General features: G+C 45.4%; 1 protein-coding gene across 2 annotated transcripts in view; it reads right to left on the bottom strand.

Moving 5' to 3' along the window:
• Nucleotides 1–25,978, bottom strand: part of LOC137438271 (semaphorin-3A) — a 90,606-nt gene that overhangs the window by 40,325 nt on the left and 24,303 nt on the right. For both annotated transcript variants that reach the window (XM_078766392.1, XM_078766393.1), the window contains exons 6-7: nt 23,032–23,251; nt 1,964–2,055 (exon numbers count right to left, since the gene is read on the bottom strand). In XM_078766392.1, the coding sequence (XP_078622518.1) occupies nt 1,964–2,055; nt 23,032–23,251 (312 nt within the window). The remainder of the gene's footprint in view (nt 1–1,963; nt 2,056–23,031; nt 23,252–25,978) is intronic.

Raw genomic sequence — 25,978 nt, 5'->3', positions numbered from 1 at the left:
TGGCTGTAGGGCAGGGAAGTGGCCAGGAAGGTGATTCAGAGGAGTGAATGGCCATTTTGGAGGAGGGCTTATGGCAGAGTGCTTTTTTGGGGGTTGTAGAGTGTCCAGTTGCAAACTCTCTGCCTGAAGCGTGACCAAGAGTTGGTCGAACTCTTGCTGCCTTGGGGCCGACTACTGGGCCTGCCCTGGGGCCTACTACTGGGCCTGCCCTGGGGCCTACTGTTGGGCCAGCCTTGGGGCCTACTACTGGGCCTGCCCTGGGGCCTACTGTTGGGCATGCCTTGGGGCCTACTACTGGGCCTGCCCTGGGGCCTACTGTTGGGCCTGCCCTGGGGCCTACTGTTGGGCCTGCCTTGGGGCCTACTGTTGGGCCTGCTGTGGGGCCTATTACTGGGCCTGCCCTGGGGCCTACTGTTGGGCCTGCCCTGGGGCCTACTGTTGGGCTTGCCTTGGGGCCTACTACGGGGCCTGCCCTGGGGCCTACTGTTGGGCCTGCCTTGGGGCCTACTACGGGGCCTGCCCTAGGGCCTACTCTTGGACCGGCCTACTCTTGGACCGGCCTACTCTTGGACCGGCCTACTCTTGGACCGGCCTACTCTTGGACCGGCCTACTCTTGGACCTGCATACTCTTGGACCGGCCTACTCTTGGACCTGCCTACTCTTGGACCGGCCTACTCTTGGACCGGCCTACTCTTGGACCGGCCGACTCTTGGACCGGCCTACTCTTGGACCTGCCTACTCTTGGACCTGCCTACTCTTGGACTGGCCTACTCTTGGACCGGCCGACTCTTGGACCTGCCGACTCTTGGACCGGCCTACTCTTGGACCGGCCTACTCTTGGACCGGCCTACTCTTGGACCGGCCTACTCTTGGACCGGCCTACTCTTGGACCGGCCTACTCTTGGACCGGCCTACTCTTAGACCGGCCTACTCTTGGACCTGCCTACTCTTGACTGGCCTATTCGGGTTTTTCCCTCTCTTCTCCCTTCTTTGTTTTTAGTAGGGCAACTTAGCATAACAATTGTGCATTTTGTGAGGAAAGCACCAAATTTGGCACACTAGTAGACTATCATATTATGAAAAGATCTGGATATTGGGCCATCTCAGATTCAGAGATTTGATTTTTGCAAGATTTCGATTCGATTGGGATTGAAGAGAACACCTTCTTCGTCTTCTGTACAGTGAAGTTGCCAGCCCTGAATTCTCTGGCTACATCTGGGTGCTTCATTGGGAGTGCAACTATGTCCCTCAGGTGAACAGGGATCCACCTGGTATAGTGTGTGTGGTCTAAGGCATGGAACCATGGGACCAGTTCCGTCAGGACATCAAGGTACATCGTGAATGAAGCCTGCCGCAGAGAACGCACGTAGACCAGTACCAACATCTCTAGTTCCAGCACAGTTGCCCAGTACTGAAAGTTGGGAATGTCTTCTCTCTGGTGACACCAGTCTTCGAACTCAGGCAGGTCTTCTGCACCATCAGCATATGTCATACAGTGGCGTTCATACGCACGGTGTTGCAGGATGTGCAGTGCCGCTGCAGTGATTTGATGAGCTCTTCTTGTGCGGGTGACGTGGGCAGCTCGCAGGAAGGAGTCCCTGGCGTTGCAATCTCAGCTTGCAATTCTGCAAATCTTGCAAAAATCAAATCTCTGAATCTGAGATGGCCCAATATCCAGATCTTTTCATAATATGATAGTCTACTAGTGTGCCAAATTTGGTGCTTTCCTCACAAAATGCACAATTGTTATGCTATATTTAGCTTAGCTGCCGGACTATTTATGTGTAGGAAGAGATTTTCGTGTGATAATCCATAAATAAAGACAGTGTGATTGAAGGCTTGGTTTGGTGTGCTTCAGGCCGTAACATTATATATATATATATATATATATATCATTACATATGAAACAAAACAGCAAATACATCAATGTCGGTGAATGTTAAAATATGAAGAATTTTGCACCTTGAAAAGCTGCACCTCTTCCAGTGTTACTCCTTCCAGGTCTGACCACCTCTCTTTGGGAACGAGCACCACCTTCAGAAGGCTTCCTTTATCTGCAGGTGACATGTAACAGCCCGTAAGATTGTACAAATCACCTCGTGACACAATAATATTCAGGAGACCGAATTGAGCAGCAGGATGTGTAAGCTCAAGAACCTGAGGATCATTTTGATAAAACAAATGACACACCTAAAGGAGAACCAAGATACAGGTAGTGACGCACCAAGTAATAGTTATCTCAAAGAGAAACGGGAAACTTATTCACGTCTAATTTAGTGAATCATACCATTGTTGTGGTTTTGGGTAACCGCTAAGAAGTAATGGCAACCACCATACAGGTCCCGTAGAATAGTTATTTCATAGCAGAACATTATCTTAGTCCCTTCCCCTTATATGGGTTAGTATGTCGTTATGCGTTGGAGATGGGAAGCGAGGACCTCCACTCATAAGGGGATCATTTGTAAGGCAGTGCATGCAGGCCCAAAAGCACGCTCAAATTTACCTGAAATGCTGGAGTCCACGAGATGAGGCAGCCTTAAAGGGCCACAGACACAGAAAATCATGTTTGGTTTAATTAATAGATATTGCTTCACTTAACACTTAATCGTCCTTTTTTTTTGAATAAATATCACTCGATTGGCCCCCGCCACCCAAAAAACGGCGATTTGATTGCTCATGTGACTGGCTACGTCATCGAGGGAATTTTTGTTGCTGCTGGTAATTTTTTAATAATGATTTTGACTATCAGAAGATTCTTGGTCAGGCAGTTATCATTGCGTGCTGAGAAACCTTTCCCTCGATTACATCACACAGGTGACATCATGAATGAACATCACGATTTTAGGGGCGGGACTCCACTACCAGATAAAAACTACCAGCAGCAACAAAAATTCCCTCGATGACGTAGCCAGTCACATGAGCAATCAAATCGCCGTTTTTTGGGTGGCGGGGGCCAATCGAGTGATATTTATTCAAAAAAAACGACGATTAAGTGTTAAGTGAAGCAATATCTATTAATTAAACCAAACATGATTTTCTGTGTCTGGCCCTTTAAGGCCCAAAGAGCGTCACAATAAAAGTCCCTTCACCAAAGAGTGTCATGGTAAATGTCCCTTTGAGATGGCTTGTGGGGGCATGGTGACAAAGTCCACCAATCGGAAGCCTGGAAAACGTTGAGCAGCCCCCCACCATCACGGGAAAACCTTGAACAGCCCCCCACCATCACCGGAAAACCTTGAACAGCCCCCCACCATCACCAGGGCCAGAAAGAAAAGGCCTGGACTTTGTTATCCCTGCACGTGCCTGCTCTATGCACTCTGCACATGTTAATCGGACCCTCTGCACTCTGCCCGTGTTCATCAGACTCTCTGCACTCTGCACGTGTTCATCTGACTCTCTGCACTCTGCACGTGTTCATCGGACTCTCTGCACTCTGCATGTGTTCATCGGACTCTCTGCACTCTGCACGTGTTCATCGGACTCTCTGCACTCTGCACGTGTTCATCGGACTCTCTGCACTCTGCATGTGTTCATCGGACTCTCTGCACTCTGCACGTGTTCATTGGACTCTCTGCACTCTGCACGTGTTCATCGGACTCTCTGCACGTTTGTGGTGAAAATGTAGGAGAAGAAGAGCCTTCGTAGGCATGGGGCATATCGGATGCCTATTTAGGAGTGAGCGCGCGGTCTGAGAGGGGGTCATTATCTTGTCTGCTGAATGAGTCATGCTGAGATGAGCGCTGGATCTTATTGGTAAGAAGTGACTGTGATTTATGACTAATGTTTGAAATGCTTGGCTTTGCTTTATAATGCTTTATTAGATTTGTAGGACTGATGATACTATTGTCTGTTGTGCTGGATGCCAAAGATCGATTTGAATTAAGTCTCGTATCTTGAAGTGGGGTTTTGAAGGTTTTTTAAAATACAATTTATTCAAATCGATCTTTGAGACGTTCAAGGACCATGGAAAAGCTCATCAAGTTGGAGCGCTTCTCCATGGACCCCAACGCGAGCGACTCCGCCGGCCAGCTGACCCACTGCCTTCACTCCTTACGGCTCTACACAGACTTAGTTCCGGAGATTACAGATGCTCAGCGATTGAACGTTTTCTCTTGCAACGTGTCCCATACCATATATGAATATGTCTCCCATTGCCCGGCCTATGCTGATGCCGTAGAAACTTTGACGGCACTTTCTGTAAAGCTGCGCAGCACTGTATAAGCGCGGCATCTTCTGGTGACGCGCAGACAGGAGTCTGCGGAACCACTGGAGCAATACGCCCAGATATTACGTCAGCTTGGCAAAGACTGTGCCATACTGGATCGCACAGGCCATCTTGACATGACGGGCATGTGGGAGTGCACTGATGATTTAATGCGCGATGCTTTTATAACTGGGCTCCAGTCTCCCGCAATTCGACAATGGCTCCTCGAGAGGGAAACGCTGGACTTCAAAACAGCTTTCGACCAAGCCCGAGTCCTCTAGATGGTTCAAGTCAGATCTGAAACTTACAGCTATCCATTCGTAACTGCAGGTGCTACAGCCGATGCTGATGATTGCAGGGAGGCAGAATCTGCCGCCGAGCGAGTGACCCGCATGGTATCGCGAGCTGGGGTTCCCATCGAAAGGGCTCTGACAACGAGGAGAGCGAACCATGCACCGCGGCCATGGTGACCCCTGCTGGGGCAACTGCTAAATGCTACTTCTGCGGAAATCGCCACCACCCTCGCTAGTTGTGCCCTGCTCAGGAGACGACGTGTCACAATTGCGGGGAAAAAGGTCACTTCGTGAAGGTCTGTCTGTCCACCAAAGCCCGGACGCACGACGCTCACTGGAGCGCGCATATCTTTGGGGTCGCGGGAGCTCCGCGCGGTCTTGCGCATGCTGTGGTTCCAGTGGAAATCAACAGCGAGGCGATGGAATTCACTGATTGATACTGGAAGCAATCAAAGCTTCATCAGCCAGCGTCTCGTCGAGCACCACGGGTGGCCCACTGTTGCTGCGACGCAGCATGTATACATGGCCTCAGGGGCCTTGTGGCAGCAATCACACGGTTTCTGTGTGGTTAAGCTGATTGCAAATGATGTGACGTATTCAGATGTGAAGTTATTGGTGTTTCAGAACCTTTGCTCAGACTTGCTTCTCGGACATGATTTCTTAAACCGGCATAAATGCCTGGAGATGCAGTTTGGTGGCACGCATACACTCTCCGTAGGTTCCGTGTCGGGCTCGGTATGCAGCTTAGTGGCGATAGCTATCGAACCTCCTCCACTGTTCCCGAGTTTAACATCTAATTGCCACCTTGTTACTGTGAAATCTAGGCGGTATTCTCAGGACGATGTCCAGTTTATAGCCGACGAGACTAATCATCTTTTGCTCTAGGGAGTAATCGAACCCAGTTCCTCACCTTGGGCACAGGTGCTGGTCGTGAATAGCGCTAATCATCGCAAACACATGGTCGTTGACTACTCGTAAACGATTAACCGTTTCACACAACTCGATGCCTACCCGCTCCCTAGAATGGACGATATGGTCCGGGCGGTATCGAAATATCGAGTTTTCAGTACGCTGGACCTTTGTAGTGCCTATCTTCAGATTCCGATATGGGAGGCTGACCGGCCCTACATAGCCTTCGAGTCTGGCCAGCGGTTGTACCAATTTCGTAAAATCCCATTCAGCATTACGAACGGAGTTCATACTTTCAACGGGCAATAGACGACATCCTTTCAATAGAGCAATTGCAAGATGTATTAGTGTACGTGGATAATGTGACTGTGTGTGGATGGAACCAGGAAGACCATGATGCTAATCTGCGGCGCTTCTTGGAAGTGGCTCGTAAATACCGGTTGACCTTCAATGAAGCCAGGTGCAGCTACTCTTTGAAAACAATAGATATTTTAGGCTACACATTGTCCGGTGGGGAGATACGGCCCGGTTCGGCGTGCCTTCAGCCCTTACTCGACCTGGCCCCTCCCGTTGATAGGGCGACTTTAAAGCGAGCAATGGGACTATTTGCGCATTACTCACCTTGGGCCCCAAGGTTCTCAGAGAAGATATGGCCTTTTGTCGCGTGCAAAACATTTCTATTGACCTTGGCCGCTCAGACATCCCTTCAACAACTGAGGGATGACATAGCTGGGGCTGTTGTGACCTCCATCGACGAGACAGTTCCTTTCGTGGTGGAGATGGATGCGTCAGATTGCGCGATCGCGGCCACACTGAATCAGGGGGAGGAGCAGGGGCGACCGGTGGCTTTCTTTTCAAGGACCTTGTCAGACAGTGAGAGGCGCCATTCCTCGATCGAAAAGGAGGCATACGCTATAGTGGAGTCGGTCCGTAGATGGCGGGACTTCCTCTTCGGGAAGCATTTTTGCCTAATCACTGATCAGCAATCAGTTCGCTTTCATGTATGATGGGAAGCATTCTCAAAAGATTAAGAACGAGAAGATTGCACGCTGGCACATAGAATTAGCCGACTATACCTTTGATATTGTGTACCGACCGGGAAAGGATAATCTTGTGGCCGATGCCCTGTCTCGTCCCATCTGCTCCGGAATGACGGTTGACGAGCTACGTACTATGCACACTGCCCTTTGTCATCTGGGCATCGCCCGTATGGCCCACTTCATTCGGAGTAGAAACTTGCCCTTCTCCGTCGACGATATTCGCCATTTATGCAAGACGTGTCCGGTATGCGCAGAACTTAAGCCGAGTTTTTACAAGCTTCCTATGGGTACGTTGATCCATGCTGGACGGCCATGGGAGCGCCTGAACATCGATTTCAAAGGGCCCTTACCCAGCGGCAGCACGCATCGCTACCTTCTCACGGTAGTTGAGTATTCACGATTCCCGTTTGCATTTCCATGTGCAGACATGTCATCTCTTATGGTAATCCGATGCCTTCGCCAGTTGTTCCTCATGTTCAGCTATCCAGCTTTCATACATAGCGACCGGGGAACAGCATTCCTATCCCGGGAGACCAAGCAATTTCTCCTCGAGCGGGGAATTGCTTCAAGCCGCACCACGGCATGCAATCCCCAGGGGAACGGTTTAATTGAACATTACAATGGCATTATTTGGAGAGCAGTTACAATGGCTCTGCGATCCCATGGAATGACTTCAAACATGTGGGAGCGTGTGTTGCCGGAAGCATTACACGCCATCAGGTCTCTCCTATTCACCGCGACTCACGCAACTCCTCACAAGCGACTGTTTAAGTACCAATGTCGCAGTTCCAGCGGGCTGCCTCTACCCTCGTGGTTAGCTGAGCCTGGACCGGCTTTCCTGAAGCGAGTGGTCCGTCAGAGCAAATACGAACCACTTGTGGACCGGGTGGAAATATTTGAAGCATATCCGGAATACGTGCATGTCCATTTGGCCGATGGTAAAGAGACAACTGTGTCGGTCCGGCATCTTGTGCCTTGTGGAGAGGTTAACGGGCAGCCTGTCAGAGTGCACTGGCCGAGGCCAAAGCGACTACCCCTACCCGGCTGAATTAGTTTTGGGATGATGCTGAGACCGGTGCCGCCAATTCGGATCCCGGAAGTTTGTCACCTGTGTCACCTGCACCAGGAAGCAGTCCGAGCCCTTCAACTAAATCGCGGATACCTAGCACAGGGGGCCCGGGCGCTAATGGAGTTTATCGCTCTCGGATTGGGTGGCTTTGTCAGCCTCTGACACGTTTTGGCTGGTAGCTTATTCGTTCTGATTTTATTCCTTTACACCTTTGCTTTAGTCTTTACACCTGTTAGCTGCATTGTTATGGGAGGGTGATTGTGGTGAAAATGAAGAAGAAGAAGAGCCTTTGTAGGCGTGGGGCATATCGGATGCCTATTTCGGATCAAGCGCTTGGTCCGAGAGGGGGTCATTATCTTGTCTGCTGAATGAGTCATGCTAAGATGAGCACTGGATCTTATTGGTAAGAAGTGACTGGGATTTATGACTAATGTTTAAAATGCTTGACTTTGCTTTATAATGCTTTATTAGATGTGTAGGACTGATGATACTATTGTCTGTATACCACTTGAAGATGATACCACTTGAAGGGGGGCGCCACTGAGCAGTTTCTATTAAAGTCAGACAAGCCATCCTCGGATAGTGAAAAAAGAATTTTCTTCAGATGTATGATCTGTCTTTGATTATCATGGGTGAGAAGCACTAGGATGGCTAGATTGTTAAACCACTTATATAAATTATTAGGTAATAATACAGTGCTGGGAGCTTCATGACCACATACCTCACAGTACCACTGCTCATTGCCAACTGGCAGTAAGGCCATTCTCCTGTGCAATCTAGGGAGGTAGTCTAGAATTTTGTGCAAAATCTGTGAAATTTAATGTTCTTATTAAAAGTGCTATTTCCTTATTTCAGAGCATTGTGTAAGAAGACCATGAAACGTTTCTTCACGAAGAAGAAGGAAAGTGGAGCTGAAGGACGGAAGAGACGAAAGTTGGAGATGGAGGAAGCCAGAAGTCTAGCAAGTTATTCATGTCCTTCTTTGAAAAGCCCGGATCAAGTTGTTCGACACGTTCCATGGAGTCGCCTGCACCTGCTACAAGTTTGTTAGAATCCGAAGGTGGATCAAGTACAAATGCGTCACAAGCCGAGGAGGAAGCCAAGTCAGATAAATCCGAGTATGACGAGATTAAAAGTGAGGCTGCCAGAGAGAAAGTGGACATGACAGGAGGGGGAGACGATGGTGTTGGTGGTGATGTTGAGTTTATTGACGAGATTTTACCTGACGAGATTGAACCTGACGACACTGAACCTAGTGAACTGGATGGTGTTGAAGAGCCTCAAACTGTCATACCAGAAGTGATTGAACAGCATGACATTGGACTTCTGAAATTCGACAAGGATACTGGAAAAGCAATTCTGCCTGACGCGTTGAGAACAGAAATAATAAAGCTGGGTTCGAAGTATTTCCAGAACAGTGAGGGGCCTTTCCTACCAACAAATAACCGCTCAATAAACAAAACTTGGTTCAAGAGGAAATTGGGAAATGGTCGTGGTGAGGAAGTGACTCGCTCATGGCTGGTTATTCCCCTTCTAAAAAGTCTGCATTTTGTATCTGTTGTCTTCTCTATTCCCGTTCCCGGTCAGACCATCAATCCTCATTGGAGAAGGAAAGTGGATTCAACCAGTGGAAAGCACCTGAAAGGATTAGTGTTCATGAAAATGCTAAGAATCATCGGGAGTGCTTCACACAGTGGAAAGAAATGGAAAGAAATTTAGCTGAAAACAGAGGAGTTATTGACGTGGAAATTCAGTCACAGATTGAGAAGGAAAAGCAGAAGTGGCGTGATATCTTGACGAGAATCCTTCACTGCATAAAATTCCTTGCGACTCAGAACCTGGCTTTGCGAGGACACAGGGAGTCACTTCAGCTGGACAATGACTCCAATGTGGGAAATTTCCTTGGCTTACTGAAACTACTGGCCATCTTTGACCCTGTCACAAAAGAACACCTCACTCGTGTGGAAAGTAATCCTGGATCCACTTCTTATCTTTCACCGGGTGTTCAGAACGAATTCATCCACATGATGGCATCCACTGTTTGCCAGAGTTTACTGAGAAACATTCGTAAAGCCAAGTACTATGGTCTCATGTTCGACTCGACTCCTGATCAGGCACACCGTGAGCAGATGTCAGAAGTAGTGAGGTACGTGGAAGTTGATTTTGAGAGGAAAAGAGGTCCGTGTTAGAGAGTCCTTCCTTGGTTTTATCCAGATAAGCTAGAAGGATGCTGAGAGCTTGGTTGAAGACATCTTGAAACAGCTAGAGAAGGATGAAATGGAGCCACAAGTTTGTCGGTCACAGTGCTATGACAACGCTGTTGTGATGGCTGGACAAAGAAGTGGTGTTCATCAAAGAATAAGTGAGAAAAACAACCTGGCAGTGTTTGTGAATTGCGACAACCACTCACTCAACTTGGTGGGTGCACATGCAGCCAACCAGGATACAATGATGGTCACGTTTTTTGGAACCATCGGAGCTCTCTATGTGTTCTTCTCTCGTTCAACACAGCGCTGGGAAAAAACGCAAAAACGCCGTGCCTGTGGTTGTTAAGTCGGAGTCCGAAACCAGGTGGAGTGCAAGGGCAGAAGCAGTGAAGCCCATCAACAAGTACCTTGAGGAGATACTTCAAGTTCTCCAGGACATGATAGACAATGTAAACGAGACCAGTGAAACAAGAAGTGACAAAAGGCAGCTGTATAACCGCATGTTGAGTTTCGATTTTCTGACTTTGCTAGGATTTTGGAACAAAGTACTCATTCGCATTGACCGTATTCAAAAGAGGCTGCAGGATCCGAGCATGAACTTCCACGATGCTGCCCTGGATTTGAAAGCTCTCCGAGATCATTTTGATGATGAAAGAGAAGTGTTGGTCAGTGAGTCACTCAAAGAAGGACTCGGTCTCTGTCATGAATGGAATATTGAAGTTGAAAGACATCAGAGACGAAAGAAACGAATGGCTGATGAGAACTCGAGAGACGCTGGGTTAACAGCCAAGGAGGAAATGGAAAGAGTCATGAAGGGAACACTCGACCGTCTTCACAGAAAAATGGATGAAAGGTTCGCTCGTTTTCACGACACTGACGCCAAGTTTGGGTTCCTCCTCGATGTCGAGGGACTGTGTTACGGCGCCGACAGTAACGACCTAAAGAAGAAGTGCGAAAATTTGGGCGAATTGTACAGCTCTGATGTTGATGGACAGCAGCTATATGAAGAAATTTTGGATTGCAGAATGTTACTATCAAGTCGGGCCAACATGAAAATATCAAGACCTGAAGAGCTTCTGGAATTAATTGTTCAGTATGGAGATGAGAGCGTCTTCCCCAATCTTCGCATTGCTATTCAGATAATGCTAACCATCGCAGTTTCCATCGCCAGCTGTGAGAGATCATTCAGCAAGTTAAAACAAATACTTTCATATTTGAGAGCCTCCACGGGTCAAGGCAGACTCTGTGATCTTGCTCTGCTGAGTGTAGAAAGAGAAGAAACTGAAAAAACGGACTTTGAGCACATCATAGACCAATTTGCATCAGTGAAAGCAAGGAAGGTGCAGTTGTAATTTTCATGTCGTGCCATAATTTGTTATTTAAAATATTACCGAGCTTGACTTGTATTTTTGAGCTGATTTTATGGTAAAGTTATCTAAAAGATGGGTGTCAGATGTTTGGACAGGGGCACAATTTCAGTGCTTGCCATAGGCGCTATTTTCCGTATATACGCCCCTGATGATTCGTACTCTTTTTCTGCACAAGATCACGACGTGCTTACTCTCCACGTGTCCCTGGCACACTTACTGTAAAACTTCGACTATAACGCTGTGTATAACGTGCCCCTGTGCATAACGCGCACCCCAACTTGGACTTTTGTCACGGTGTAAAAATTAATAGACCTACAGTGCATTCAGAAAGTATTCAGACCCCTTCAGTTTTTTCACATTTTGTTGTTGCAGCCTTACGCTGAAATCGTTTAAATTCATTTTTTCCCTCATCAATCTACACTCGATACCCCATAATGACAAAGAGAAAACAGGATTTTAGAAAGTTTTGCAAATTTATTAAAAAGAAAAAACTGAAATATCACATTTACATAAGTATTCAGACCCTTTGCGATGACACTTGAAATTTAGCTCAGGTGCCTCCCATTTCTCTTGATCATCTTTGACATGATTCTACACCTTGATTGGAGTCCACCTGTGGTAAATTCAATTGATTGGACATGATTTGGAAAGGCACACACCTGTCTATATAAGGTCTCACAGCTGACAATGCATATCAGAGCAAAAACCAAGCCATGAGGTCGAGGGAACTGCCTGCAGAACTCAGAGACAGGATTGTGTCGAGGCACAGATCTGGAGAAGCCCACAAAAACAATTTCTGCTGCATTGAAGGTTTCCAAGAGCACAGTGGCCTCCATAATTCTTAAATGGAAGAAGTTTGGAACAACCAGGACTCTTCCGAGAGCTGGCCGCCCGGCCAAACTGAGCAATCGGGGGAGAAGGGCCTTGGTAAGAGAGGGGACCAAGAACCCGATGGTCACTCTGGCTGAGCTCCAGAGATCCTGTGTGGAGATGGGAGAAACTTCCACAAGGACAACCATCACTGCAACACTCCACCGATCTGGGCTTTATGGCAGAGTGGCCAGACGGAAGCCTCTCCTCAGTGAAAGACACATGAAAGCCCGCTTGCACCTAAAATAAATAGCACCGCAAAGCGGGCGTAACCCCTCAGCCCATGCATGGTGGAAACAATTTCAAGATGGCTGCCGTAGCGGCCATATTGAAAATCGCAGCGTGCCCATTTTCGAAAGGAACCTTCCTCTACTCAACCCCAACACACACTGCAAAAATGTGTTTAATCGGACAAGCCGTTCTGCTTGAAATTGACGGAAACCAATTTCAAGATGGCTGCCTTGGCGGCCATATTGAAAATCGCAGCGCGCCCATGAACCTTCCTCTACTCAACCACAACACACTGCAAAAATGGATTTAATTGGACAAGCCGTTCTGCTAGAAATTGACGGAAACCAATTTCAAGATGGCTGCCGTGGCGGCCATATTGAAAATCGCAGCGCGCCATTTTCGAAAGGAACCTTCCTCTACCCAACCCCAACACACACTGCAAACATGGATTTAATCGGACAAGTCGTTCTGCTCGAAATCGACGGAAAGCAAAAGTTGACGGCCGCCTGGACGCCCGGACGACGCCCGTGACGACAATACCCCTTAGCCCAATTGAATTTGGGCTGAGGGGTGAAAATCACCTAAAGGACTCTCAGACTGTGAGAAACAACATTCTGTGGTCTGAAGAAGCCAAGATTGAACTGTTTGACTTCCGTCTGGCCATTCTGCCATAAAGCCCAGATCGGTGGGGTGTTGCAGTGATGGTTGTCCTTCTGGAAGTTTCTCCAATCTCCACACAGGATCTCTGGAGCTCAGCCAGAGTGACCATCGGGTTCTTGGTCACCTCTTTTACCAAGGCCATTCTCCCCCGATTGCTCAGTTTGGCCGGGCGGCCAGCTCTAGGAAGAGTCCTGGTTGTTCCAAACTTCTTCCATTTAAGAATTACGGAGGCCACTGTGCCCTTGGCAACCTTCAATGCAGCAGAGATTTTTTTGTCGGCTTCCCCAGATCTGTGCCTCGACACAATCCTGTCTCTGAGCTCTGCAGGCAGTTCCTTCGACCTCATGGCTTGGTTTTTGCTCTGCAATGTCAGCTGTGAGACCTTATATAGACAGGTGTGTGCCTTTGCGAATCATGTCCAATCAATTGAATTTACCACAGGTGGACTCCAATCAAGGTGTAGAAACATCTCAAAGATGATCAAGAGAAATGGGAGGCACCTGAGCTAAATTTAAAGTGTCATTGCAATGGGTATGAATACTTATGTCAATGTGATATTTCAGTTTTTTCTTTTTAATAAATTTGCAAAACTTTCTAAAATCCTGTTTTCTGTTTGTCATTATGGGGTATTGAGTGTAGATTGATGAGGGGAAAAATGAATTTAAACGATTTCAGCATAAGGCGGCAACATAACAAAATGTGAAAAAAGTGAAGGGGTCTGAATACTTTATGAATGCACTGTAAATCCCATTGAACACCTGTGGGGAGATCTGAAAACAGCAGTTGGGAGAATTTACCCTTCAAATCTGGGAGAACTGGAGCAGTTTGCACAAGAAGAGTGTGACAAACTGCCAGTGGATAGGTGTAGGAAGCTCATTCATGGCTATCGGAAGCGCTTGACTGCAGTTATTTTGTCCAAAGTCTGTGCTACCAAATATTAAATCTAGGGTGTCAATAATTTTGTCAATATAGTCCAGGAGCCCAGAAGGTTTATTCAAGTGAAAAGCGCCAGAACGTTTGACCTCATGGGCTGATGGGGTCATCCACTGACATCACAAAAATACATTGCTGCCGGGTCTGACCCGTGGCTTTCCCCCGAAATCATTTAATTAGTGACGCCATTACCATAAAACCTATTTTGCACAATATCTGGAGAACTATGCGTTATAATATCACGAATAAGGTGTCTATACCTATGTTTACATGGTCAATCATTACACTGACACCCGCATTATTGCTAGAAAATGTATAGTTTTCCAGGTAAATGTGTAGCCCATCCGCTCATTAAGCAACTTCAGTCTTTCACCCGGACCCTTCAGTCTTTCACCCGGAAGTTACCACTCTTCACTGGCTTCTTCTCCCAATTTGTCACAGACAACCTGCCCCAAATTGCGATCACATATATGGACCCAATCTCACATCCCCCACCAAGAAACGATGGAGTGCGGGAAACCATGGTGCACTCGGTCAAAGTTGCAGAAGAGACAAACCAGGGATACGCTGTCATCACATATGACCTTGCTGTTGCACTGAAGGTGTACTTGCGTTGCAAACGCAAACTTGCGTAAAGCGTTGCAAACTCCAACTTTTGATAGTCATCATATTGCTTGGAAATTTCCATCTTGCGCTGGCCTTCTTTGGAGCCCTGGGAACCATCCTGGCTGATTCTGGGGTTGAATATCTGCTCACCGAAGCTGGTGTCTTGGCTGAGGGCTCGCTTGCTGGCTTCATGAAGGGGAAGTTTTATAACAGATGTACCAGGATCCACCAAATTCTTGCTGCTGTGATGGAACGAGCACTGTTCTCTAAGTACCTGGAATTAATGGACGATCTGGAGGGATCCCTTGCACATGAATTGATGTCTGATAGCGATAGCACTGTCGACGTGTCACTGAGAATGCCGCATTCGAGGATCTCATGAAGAGATACGTGGTCTCCTTCCATGACGCCATCAATGGAAAATATGGAAAATAGCATCATACTGGGCTACCTATGTATATTTCTTCAACAGGGTGTACCGACAGCTGCAACGGGCCGTACGGACCAATGATGTAGATGGATACATCCATATCCTGCCAAGTGTGATCGAAGTCTTCTTTGCTTTGAACCGGCCAAATTATGCTAGATGGGGATCCCTCTTTCTCCAAAAACTCATGAAAATGGACCCCAAGGCTCGAGAGATTCTGGAAGCTGGTGCCATGTCAATTTGGCGTACAAAGAAATCCTACGGCAGGTGTCCAGTTGATCTGACATTGGAGCAGACTGTCAACAGGGATGCTGCTTCTCCCATGGGAGGCATTACAGCTTTCACAAATTCTCATAGTGCCTTCAGGAGGTGGTCCATCACTCTCATGCAATGTAGCATGGCCCTTACAGAACTCTGTGAACTGGTCAGTCTCCAACCAGCGGAGGAACCAGCTAATCAGCTGAGGAAATGGAGAATTGAACGTGACAATGCTGAAATGAATGCCCTCTCCAACACCTTGGACAACACATGCAACCCATTCGCCACTTATTCTCCTGCTGATCTCATCAATGTGTCATCGGGGAGAGCAGCGAAGGAGGAGACCAAAACATTCCCACTTGGAACACTGGCATGGGGATAAAAACTTCGACTTCAGTTCGAGGATGAGTGTGTAGTTGATGGTTCACGGTTTCTGAAGCCCGTGGCAAGGATCAAAATGTTGAACTTTTCTGCAGAGAATGTGAAGCAATCTAAGACCACAGGACGAATAACGAATGCAGCAGAGGGAGTCAGGGATGTCTTTGGACGAATCTTAGCTGTTGCTGCCGAGACAAGCGATGCACTTGATCTGCATCACATTCTTAGCTACCCGGTTACTGAAGTACCACTTTCTCTTGCCCATAGCGATGGAACTCCCCTGAAGACGGACAAGTCATCTCTCACAAAGAAACTTGAAAGCAAACAGGAAGTGTTTCTCGATGACACCAGTCTTCCCCCAATAACAGCCACAGTGATTGATGGCGGTATTATCCTCCATGAAACCGTGCTGCAGCACAGCAAGTCCACATATGCAACCATGGCAAAGGATTTTTTGGCAAAAGTATGTTTGTATCATGGGGAGCAAATCCATTTAGTGCTCGACAAGTACCAGTCACCATCAATCAAAGATACCGAGCAAAACCTGCGTCGTTCATCTACTCAATCATTCATCATTACTGGACCTGACCAGGCTCAGCGACAGAGTGGCACAGAGTTACTCAAAAGTGGATCATTCAAGGAAGAGTTTGCCCGGTTTGTAATGGAGGAATGGAAGAAGCTCCAATATGGTTCAATTCTTGGAAGAAAAACACTGTGTTTCACATGGTGGTGTTTGTATGGAGATGAAGAACAACGAGGATGATGTGCTGCAAATAGAGGAACCGAATCACCTCCATTGTCGACATGAAGAAGCTGACACACTCATTGCCTTTCACGCAAACAACATTTCCACTGGTAACATTCTAGTAAGGTCCACTGATACGGACGTCTTCATCATTCTGCTTGGGCTTTCTGGAAGGTCGGAAGGGATCAACATCATCATGGACTATGGACCTGGCAACCACCGAAGGTACATTGATGTCACTAAGCTAGCTGCCATTCTTGAGAAGAAACAGACTGGTATCACTGAAGCACTAATCGGCCTTCATGCCTTGACTGGTTGTGATTTCACATCGTGTTTCTACAGAAAGGGCAAAGTGAAGCCCTTCCAGCGGATGGAGTCAGATGCAGCTCATGTGATGGCATTGCGATCTCTAACAGCTGAGGAGGTAGACATCCAAGCTGTTACATCCTTTGTCTGCGTGCTGTATGGCTTCAAAACCTCTGACATTAATGAAGCCAGATACAAGTCATTCATGCGAATGGGTGGTGGTTACGAAAAAGAGCCCCTTGCCAGAATAAAAAAAAAAAAATAAAAAAAAATAAAGACTTTCTTTAAAAATAAATAAAAAATAAAGACTTCCAGAATAAAGAAGATAAACTGTGCCTCTCTTCCCCCATGCGCCAAGACACTTGGTAATCATATGAAAAGCGCACAGTATGTGGCAAGAATCTGGAAGAGAGCTGATCAGACAGATCCAAATGGTGGGGCGAGTCCGACAGACGATGGATGGAAGTTGTCTCAAAACTGCTTTGAACCAGACTGGTATCCAGGAAGTTCAGTTCCAGAGTCCCTCACAGGCCCACATGAGGATGACGGGGATGGCGTGGAAGATAATTCAGTAGATGAGGAAGAGTCTGATAATGCTTAGAGTGAGGACAGTGATGAGAGTGACGAAAGTGATAGAGAAGACTTGTAATGCCAAGAGGACATCAGGTTAATTATGTTAACTGCACATTTGCAACTTTTCCATATATTGTCGTTCGGTAATGGCGTCGCTTAATGAGTGGGTGGGCTACACATTTATCTGGAAAAACTATACATTTTCTAGCAATAATGCGGGTGTCAGTGTAATGATTGACCATGTAAACATAGGTATAGACACCTTATTGGTGATATTATCATGCATAGTTCTCCAGATATTGAGCAAAATAGGTTTTTTGGTAATGACGTCACTAATTGAGTGATTTCGGGGGGAAAGCCACGGGTCAGACCCGGCAGCAATGCATTTTTGTGATGTCGGTGGATGACCCCATCAGCCCATGTGGTCAAACGTTCCGGCGCTTTTCACTTTAATAAACCTTCTGGGCTCCTGGACTAATACCATTTCTTTTTATTTTCTGATTTAAAAGGATAGGGGGGAGGCAGGTTAGTTGATACACTTTTCAGTTATGTTGGCCTATAATGAAGACTGTTAGCTCGACAGGATTCATGAATTGTCCAAAAGAAATATCAGGGTCTTGTACATATATGTGAAGCATGCCAGATCCGCTGCATTATCAAACTTGGAATGGTGGCTCACAAAAAAACTGTTTGTGAAACGTATCATCTGACCTGACCAAGTGGGTTAGTTGATACATCTTGGTAGGTTAGATGATACATCGATTTACATAGTGAATGAGTTAGATGATACATCGATTTACATGGTGAATGAGTTAGATGATACATCGATTTACATGGTGAATGAGTTAGATGATACATTGATTTACATGGTGAATAAGTTAGATGATACATCGATTTACATGGTCAATGAGTTAGATGATACATCGATTTACATGGTCAATGAGTTAGATATATTGATTTACATGGTGAATGAGTTAGATGATACATCGATTTACATGGTGAATGAGTTAGATGATACATCGATTTACATGGTGAATGGGTTAGATGATACATCGATTTACATGGTGAATGAGTTAGATGATACATTGATTTACATGGTGAATGAGTTCGATGATACATCGATTTACATGGTCAATGAGTTAGATACATTGATTTACATGGTCAATGAGTTAGATGATACATCGATTTACATGGTGAATGAGTTAGATGATACATCGACTTACATGGTATTTCTGCCAATGGTAACAAATTAGCATGCACATAATGACAGATACACATCAAACTAGGTAGGCTACATACCATCATTTCTGTATAATATTTGTACTAATGGTATTTTCAGAGTCAATGAGCACTGTTAATTAAAGCTGTTTGTTTGTTATTTATTCAGTTGTATACCTGCTATGTATACATAGGTAATGTAAAGTAGATCTAACAATAGGGCTAAAGGTTAAGTTGGAGAGAAAAAAAAAGATCTGCCAAACAAATAAATCGGCAAGCATCAAATATCAGGAAAGGAAGAAGGTTCACAACTCAGATGGACACAACTCTTATATTCTAAAGATGTACAGTGTAGGCTATATAGGCCTACATATATTATGATGTATGAAGCCCAGTTACAAATGGCTACAGCATTGTCTTGTAAAAAAAATAATGAATGGGTTAGTTGCTACAGGTCGGTTGGGTTAGTTGATACGCGTATCAACTAACCTACTCAGACTATATAATCTAACCCATCCATGGTTTTTTTGCAACACATGCTGCCCACATGTTTACGTGTATTATCCTGGCAATCAAAGCAGCATAGGCTGAAAGCCATTTTCACAAGGTATAATCAACCAATGGGAACTCCTGTGAAATCTATGTAGTATTATCACAATAAATGATCTTACCTTTTGTTGGCGTTTTTACTCAGGAGGACACAATTCAGGTTTTTTTTAGAGAGAATCACACCCTTTCTTTGTCTGTAACTTCTTGACCTACTTATCAATGATATGTAATGCAACTAGCTAACAACAGAGGGCAGCATTTACACAAGTTTCATTTCTGAGGGCCAGGAGGAAGGTTGTATCAACTAACCTACTGCATCAACTAACCTGCCTCTCCCCTATATTAAGTTCTGAATAAAAAATAACGGTTCTGTAATATTAACAGTGAAATAAAGAATTGTGGAGACAAAATACTTTTGTCAATTTCAAGTTATTTTTAGAGAAAATTGTGAGCTAGTTGAAAAAAGTGCAAGGGTGCCAATAATTTTGGCCACGACTGTAATATAATAATTAGAAGCTTTATGATTATAGGCAAGTATCAAGGACCTCCTGCTAGAGGGAGTTGAAAATTTTTTATTTTTGCGACCGCGTTTAATTTTTGACATAAATTTTCATTGTCGTTCTTATTTCACATTTTACAGTTATGGAAATTCCAATTTTCAAATGCCTGATATAGATTGATGTTTTTTGGGGGACACGTTTACGGTTTTTTACATAAATTTTCATTGTCGTTTTTATTTCACAGTTTACAGTTATAGAAATTCCAATTTTCAAATGCGAGATATCAATTGAGGTTTTTTCGGGACCCGTTTAAGGTTTTTAATCAAATTTTCAATGTGGTTTTTATTTCACAATTTACAGTAATATAAATTACAATTTTCAAATGCTAGATATTGATGTTTTTTTAGATGCATTTATGGGTTTTGACATAAATTTTCATTTTTGTTTTTATTTCACAGGCTACAGTTATAGAAATTACAATTTTCAAATGCTAGATATCAATGAAGCGAGTGTGAGTGAAAGGCCCTAAGAGTTAGCTTCATCACGGGAGATACCAATGATCCTGAAAGCTTTGGTTTCAACAGCGTGAACGCGAGCTTGGTCTGAGGCAGGAACACCAGCCCAGAGGGGAGAGTAGTATTCCATTGAGCTGCAGATGAAAGCCTTGTATGTGGTGAGGAGCTCAAATGTGCCAAGGAAGGACTTCACACGACAGAGGATGCCCAGTCGGCGACTGGCTTTGGAAGCCAGCTTAGAAATGTGGTTTTCCCAGGAAAGATCATGGCAGATAGTGAGACCCAAAAGCTTGAGTGACAGAACTTCTTGGAGAGGATTATTCAGAAACTAGATGGGAGGGTTGTCCAGTCGGTCTTTTCGGAGAGACATCGTAAGAGTGTGAGATTTGTCAGGATTGAAAGACCTGTTCCACTTGTTTGCCCAGTCTGTGATTTTGTCCAGGTCTGCAGAGAGTGAGGAGTCTGCAGACTGCCGATCTCAGGGATGAGGAATGGAGCGGCAGAGAGTGGAGTCATCAGTAAAGAGATAGAGAGGATTGTCCAGAGAGTCGGAGAGATCATTGATGAAGACCAGAAAAAGCTCAGGGCCCAGAACACTGCCTTGGGGAACTACAGCCTGAACAGGAAGAGGAGATGAGAGAAACCCATTCAGGGCCACACGTTGACTACGACCAGAGAGGAAGTCCGCCAGCCATGCATGGAGATTTCCATGGATACCATGGGAGGAGAGTTTGGTGAGCAGAGCGGGGTGCCAGACCGTATCAAAGGCACGTGATATGTCAAGGGAGACAGTTCTGATTTCCTGTTTGGCATTGAGGACCTCCATCCATTGTTTAGACAGCAGAAGCAGCATGTCCAGAGTAGAGTGACGTGGTCTGAATCCAAATTGATCATCAGAGATCAAGCCATTGGAGAAGAGGAAGGATTTGATATCTGAAGCAATGATGGATTCCATGACTTTGCTGATAATTGGGAGAAGGCTGATTGGTCTGTAGTTGCTAGGATCTGTTTTTGCACCTTTTTGTGTAAAGCGGTAATGTTGGCTGATTTCCAAGCAGGTGGTCGATGACCTTGAGCAAAAGAGAGGGTGAAGAGAACAGAGAGAGGGTGTGAAAGAGCGGCAGAGCAGGATTTTAGGACCCGTGGGCTGATGCCGTCTGGTCCAGTTGCAGAATCAGAGTCGAGGTTTGACAGAAACCTCTCCACCTTGTCAGGATACAAGGACACAGAGTCCAGGAGCAGCCGGGTGTGACTGGGAAAGGTGGGTACAGATAGAGATGGGTTTGGGACAAAAGATTTTGAGGGAAGCACAGAGTTGAGGCATTTGGCTTCTTCACGTGTGGTGTCAGCTGTGTAGCCGTTTGAGGTAAGGGAGGGGATGGAGAGGGAACAAACAGAAGGAGGAGCATTACCATTCCCAAACACAAGGATGGAGCATTATCGTGAAACCACTTTGTAAAAACTGCATTTCCGTGAAACCACTTTGTAAAAACTGCATTACCGTGAAACCACTTTTTGTAAAAACTGCATTACCATGAAACCACTTTTTGTAAAAACTGCATTACCGTGAAACCACTTTGGGTAAAAACTGCATTGACGTGAAACCATATTTTGTAAAAACTGCATTACCGTGAAACCACTTTTTGTAAAAACTGCATTACCGTGAAACCACTTTTTGTAAAGACTGCATTGCCGTGAAACCATTTTTTGTAAAAACTGCATTACCGTGAAACCACTTTTTGTAAAAACTGCATTACCGTGAAACCATATTTTTTAAAAAACTGCAGTACCGTGAAACCACTTTTTGTATAAACTGCATTACCGTGAAACCATTTTTTGTAAAAACTGCATTACCGTGAAACCACTTTTTGTAAAAACTGCATTGCCGTGAAACCATTTTTTGTAAAAACTGCATTACCGTGAAACCACTTTTTGTAAAAACTGCATTACCGTGAAACCATATTTTTTTTAAACTGCATTACCGTGAAACCACTTTTTGTAAAAACTGCATTACCGTGAAACCATTTTTTGTAAAAATTGCATTACCGTGAAACCACTTTTTGTAAAAACTGCATTACCGTGAAACCACTTTTTGTAAAAACTGCATTACCATGAAACCACTTTTTGTAAAAACTGCATTACCATGAAACCACTTTTTGTAAAAACTGTATTTCCGTGAAACCATTTTTTGTAAAAACGGCATTACCATGAAACCACTTTTTGTAAACTGCATTTCCGTGAAACCACTTTTTGTAAAAACTGCATTTCCGTGAAACCATTTTTTGTAAAAACGGCATTAACGTGAAACCACTTTTTGTAAAAACTGCATTTCCGTGAAACCACTTCTTGTAAAAACTGCATTACCGTGAAACCACTTTTTGTAAAAACTGCATTACCGTGAAACCATATTTTGTAAAAACTGCATTACCGTGAAACCACTTTTTGGAAAAACTGCATTACCGTGAAACCACTTTTTGTAAAAACTGCATTACCGTGAAACCACTTTGTAAAAACTGCATTACCGTGAAACCATATTTTATATAAACTGCATTACCATGAAACCACTTTTTGTAAAAACTGCATTACCGTGAAACCACTTTTTGTAAAAACTGCATTTCCGTGAAACCATTTTTTGTAAAAATTGCATTTCCGTGAAACCATTTTTTGTAAAAACGGCATTACCGTGAAACCACTTTTTGTAAAAACTGCATTACCATGAAACCACTTTTTGTAAAAACTGCATTACCATGAAACCACTTTTTGTAAAAACTGCATTACCATGAAACCACTTTTTGTAAAAACGGCATTACCGTGAAACCATTTTTGGTAAAAACTGCATTACCGTGAAACCATTTTTTGTAAAAACTGCATTACCGTGAAACCACTCTTTGTAAAAACTGCATTACCGTGAAACCATTTTTTGTAAAAACTGCATTACCGTGAAACCACTTTTTGTAAAAACTGCATTACCGTGAAACCACCTTTTGTAAAAACTGCATTACCATGAAACCACTTTTTGTAAAAACTGCATTACCATGAAACCACTTTTTGGAAAAACTGCATTATTGTGAAACCTCTCTCTGATCAATTCTCCATCACTCCCCCCAAAATGAGTCCTAACAATAATAGTATTACAATGTTCATCCTCTGCATTCCAAATCATTCCGACCTGTGCCCAGGAACAAGACGTCGTAATGGCCATCCTTTGCCTCGACTCGATCCACAGCCAGGCGAGTGATGTGGGCAGGCTCGCGTGTCCGCACAAGCAATGGACGGCCACCCATCGGATGCACGGATTGTGCCATTATGGGGTGACTTCTCACAAATGAAAGTGTTGTGTCTGGGTAGTCCCTGGTGGAATGAAATCCCCCAAATCTGGAACTGGGGCACTGAAGAAAGGGATGTGGAATAATAAGCCAACTAGATAAAATAAATGCAGTGAGGAGAAAAGGGACAGAAAATTATGGAGAAGGATATCTCCTTGGACATGTAAAATGAAACAATCATTAAGAGAAAGTGCACACAGTAGTCAAAACAAAGTGATGTTGGAAAAAAGTAAAAGAGAAAGGAAGTCGATACAGCAGTAAAAATTGTTATCGTGTACATTGCCTTCAGAAAGTACTCCCACCCCTTCATTTTTTTTTTTTTTTTTTTTTGTTTTTTGTATACAAGATCGAGGCTCGTGAAAGAGCGAACATTAATCACACAGAAAGACAAACCGACACATAAAACATATAACATCGGGAGCGGTAGACAAGATGGGGAGAGAGGGGGAAGGACACAAACACAACATTTGAGAGCAGGGACCGAGAGACATGGAGACATCGAGAGATCTGAGAGAGGGCGAGGGCTTTGGGGGGGGGCATGGGAAGGGGGCGGTGGGAGAGGTATAAAACATATGGACACTGCCAGGACTTCCAGGAAAGAAGTTGGAATTTCAAACAAGGTGGATCTGGGGTGAATTAGCGGGGGTAGAAAAGATCAAGGTTTTGGATGGGGGAAGATAATAGATGGTGGTGAACAGCTGTTTTAAAAACCTGGAGGGAGGAGTGGGATTGAAGGGAGTGAGGGAGTTTGTTCCAGAGGCGGGAGAAAAGAGGAATGAAAGAGTGAAGGTGAGCAGAGAGCCGAGATTTCGGCAGTTTAACCATCAGAGGGTTGCTGGCAGATCTTGTGCGACCTGTAGGAATATTTGGGGGACAGAGCACAGAGAGAGCTGGGGGTGCAAGGCCGGTGAGGAGTCGGTAGAAGACAGAAAGACCACCTACCTGCCTGCGGTGAGTGAGTGAAAGGCCCTCAGAGATAGCTTCATCGCGGGAGATTCCAATAATTCTGAAAGCTTTGGTTTCAACAGCGTGAAGCCGAGCTAGGTGTGAGGCAGGAGCACCGGCCCATAGGGGAGAACAGTATTCCATTGAGCTGCGGATGAAAGCCTTGTATGTGGTGAGGAGCTCAGGTGTGCCGAGGAAGGACTTCGCACGACGGAGGATGCCCAGTCGGCGACTGGCTTTGGAGGCCAACTTGGAAATGTGGTTTTCCCAAGAAAGATCATGGCAGATAGTGAGACCCAAAATCTTGAGCGACAGAACTTCTTGGAGAGGATTGTTGAGAAAGTAGATGGGAGGGTTGTCCAGTCGATCTTTTCGGAGAGACATAGTAAGAGTGTGAGATTTGTCAGGATTGAAAGACATGTTCCACTTGTTTGACCAGTCTGTGATTTTGTCCAGGTCTTCAGAGAGTGAGGAGGCAGCAGACTGCCGATCTGAGGGAAGAGGAATGGAGCGGCAGAGAGTGGAGTCATCAGCAAAGAGATAGAGAGGATTTTCGAGAGAGTCAGAGAGATCATTGATGAAGACCAGAAAAAGCACGGGGCCCAGAACACTGCCTTGGGGAACTCCAGCCTGAACAGGAAGAGGAGATGAGAGAAACCCATTCAGGGCCACACGTTGACGACGACTAGAGAGGAAGTCCGCCAGCCATGCGTGGAGATTTCCATGGATACCAAAGGAGGAGAGTTTGGTGAGCAGAGCGGGGTGCCAGACCGTGTCGAAGGCACGTGATATGTCGAGGGAGACAGCTCTAATTTCCTGTTTGGCATTGAGGACCTCCATCCATTGTTGAGACAGCAGAAGCAGCATGTCCAGAGTAGAGTGACCTGGTCTGAAACCAAATTGATGATCAGAGATCAAGCCATTGGAGAAGAGGAAAGATTTCATATCCGAAGCAATGATGGATTCCATGACTTTGCTGATAATTGGGAGAAGGCTGATTGGTCTGTAGTTGCTAGGATCTGTTTTTGCACCTTTTTTGTGCAAAGCGGTGATGTTGGCTGATTTCCAAGCAGATGGCAGTTGACATTGAGCAAAAGAGAGGGTGAAGAGAACAGAGAGAGGGTGAGATAGAGCAGCAGAGCAGGATTTTAGGACCCGTGGGCTGATGCGGTCGGGTCCAGTTGCAGAATCAGAGTCGAGGGTTGACAGAAACTTTTCCACCTTGTCATGAGGAAAGGACACGGAGTCCAGGAGCAGCAGGGTACGACTGGGTATGGTGGGTACAGAGAGGGATGGGTTTGGGACACAAGATTTAGAGGCAAACACAGAGTTGAGGCATTCAGCTTTTTCACGTGCGGAGTCAGCTGTGTAGCCGTTTGAGGTAAGGGAGGGGATGGAGGGGGAACAAACACCAGAAACGGATTTGACCAGACGCCACCAGGATTTGGAAGAGGGAGACAGATAAGAGAGTTCGGTCTTGAGAACGGAGAGATATTGTTTCCTGGCTCTCCTGAGGGTGGACACACACTTGTTTCGGGCTTTGTGAAAGGAAATGAGATTTCCTTCCGTTGGATTTGCTTTCCAGGAGACGAAGGCAAGTTGTTTCTGGGCAACAGCCTCACCACAAGATTCCATGTACCATGGACGGGAGGAAGGGTATGACAACTGAAGACGAGATGGGATAAATCTGTGCATGAGAGAGAGCAATTTACTTTGGAAGAATTCCCAGGATGAGTTGATGTCAGAGGTGGTAGAGATGGGAGACCAGTCCAGATGATTGATGGCTGCTTGAAGACCGTGCCAGTTGGCCTGAGTGAAATGCCAGACTCGTCGACGCTGAGCAGG

The sequence above is a fragment of the Myxine glutinosa genome, chromosome 12 (assembly GCF_964187855.1).
Source record: "Myxine glutinosa chromosome 12, kmMyxGlut1.1, whole genome shotgun sequence".
Lineage (NCBI taxonomy): Eukaryota > Metazoa > Chordata > Myxini > Myxiniformes > Myxinidae > Myxine > Myxine glutinosa.
Note: the sequence above shows the minus strand (reverse complement) of the source record. Positions and strands in the feature narration are given on the sequence as shown.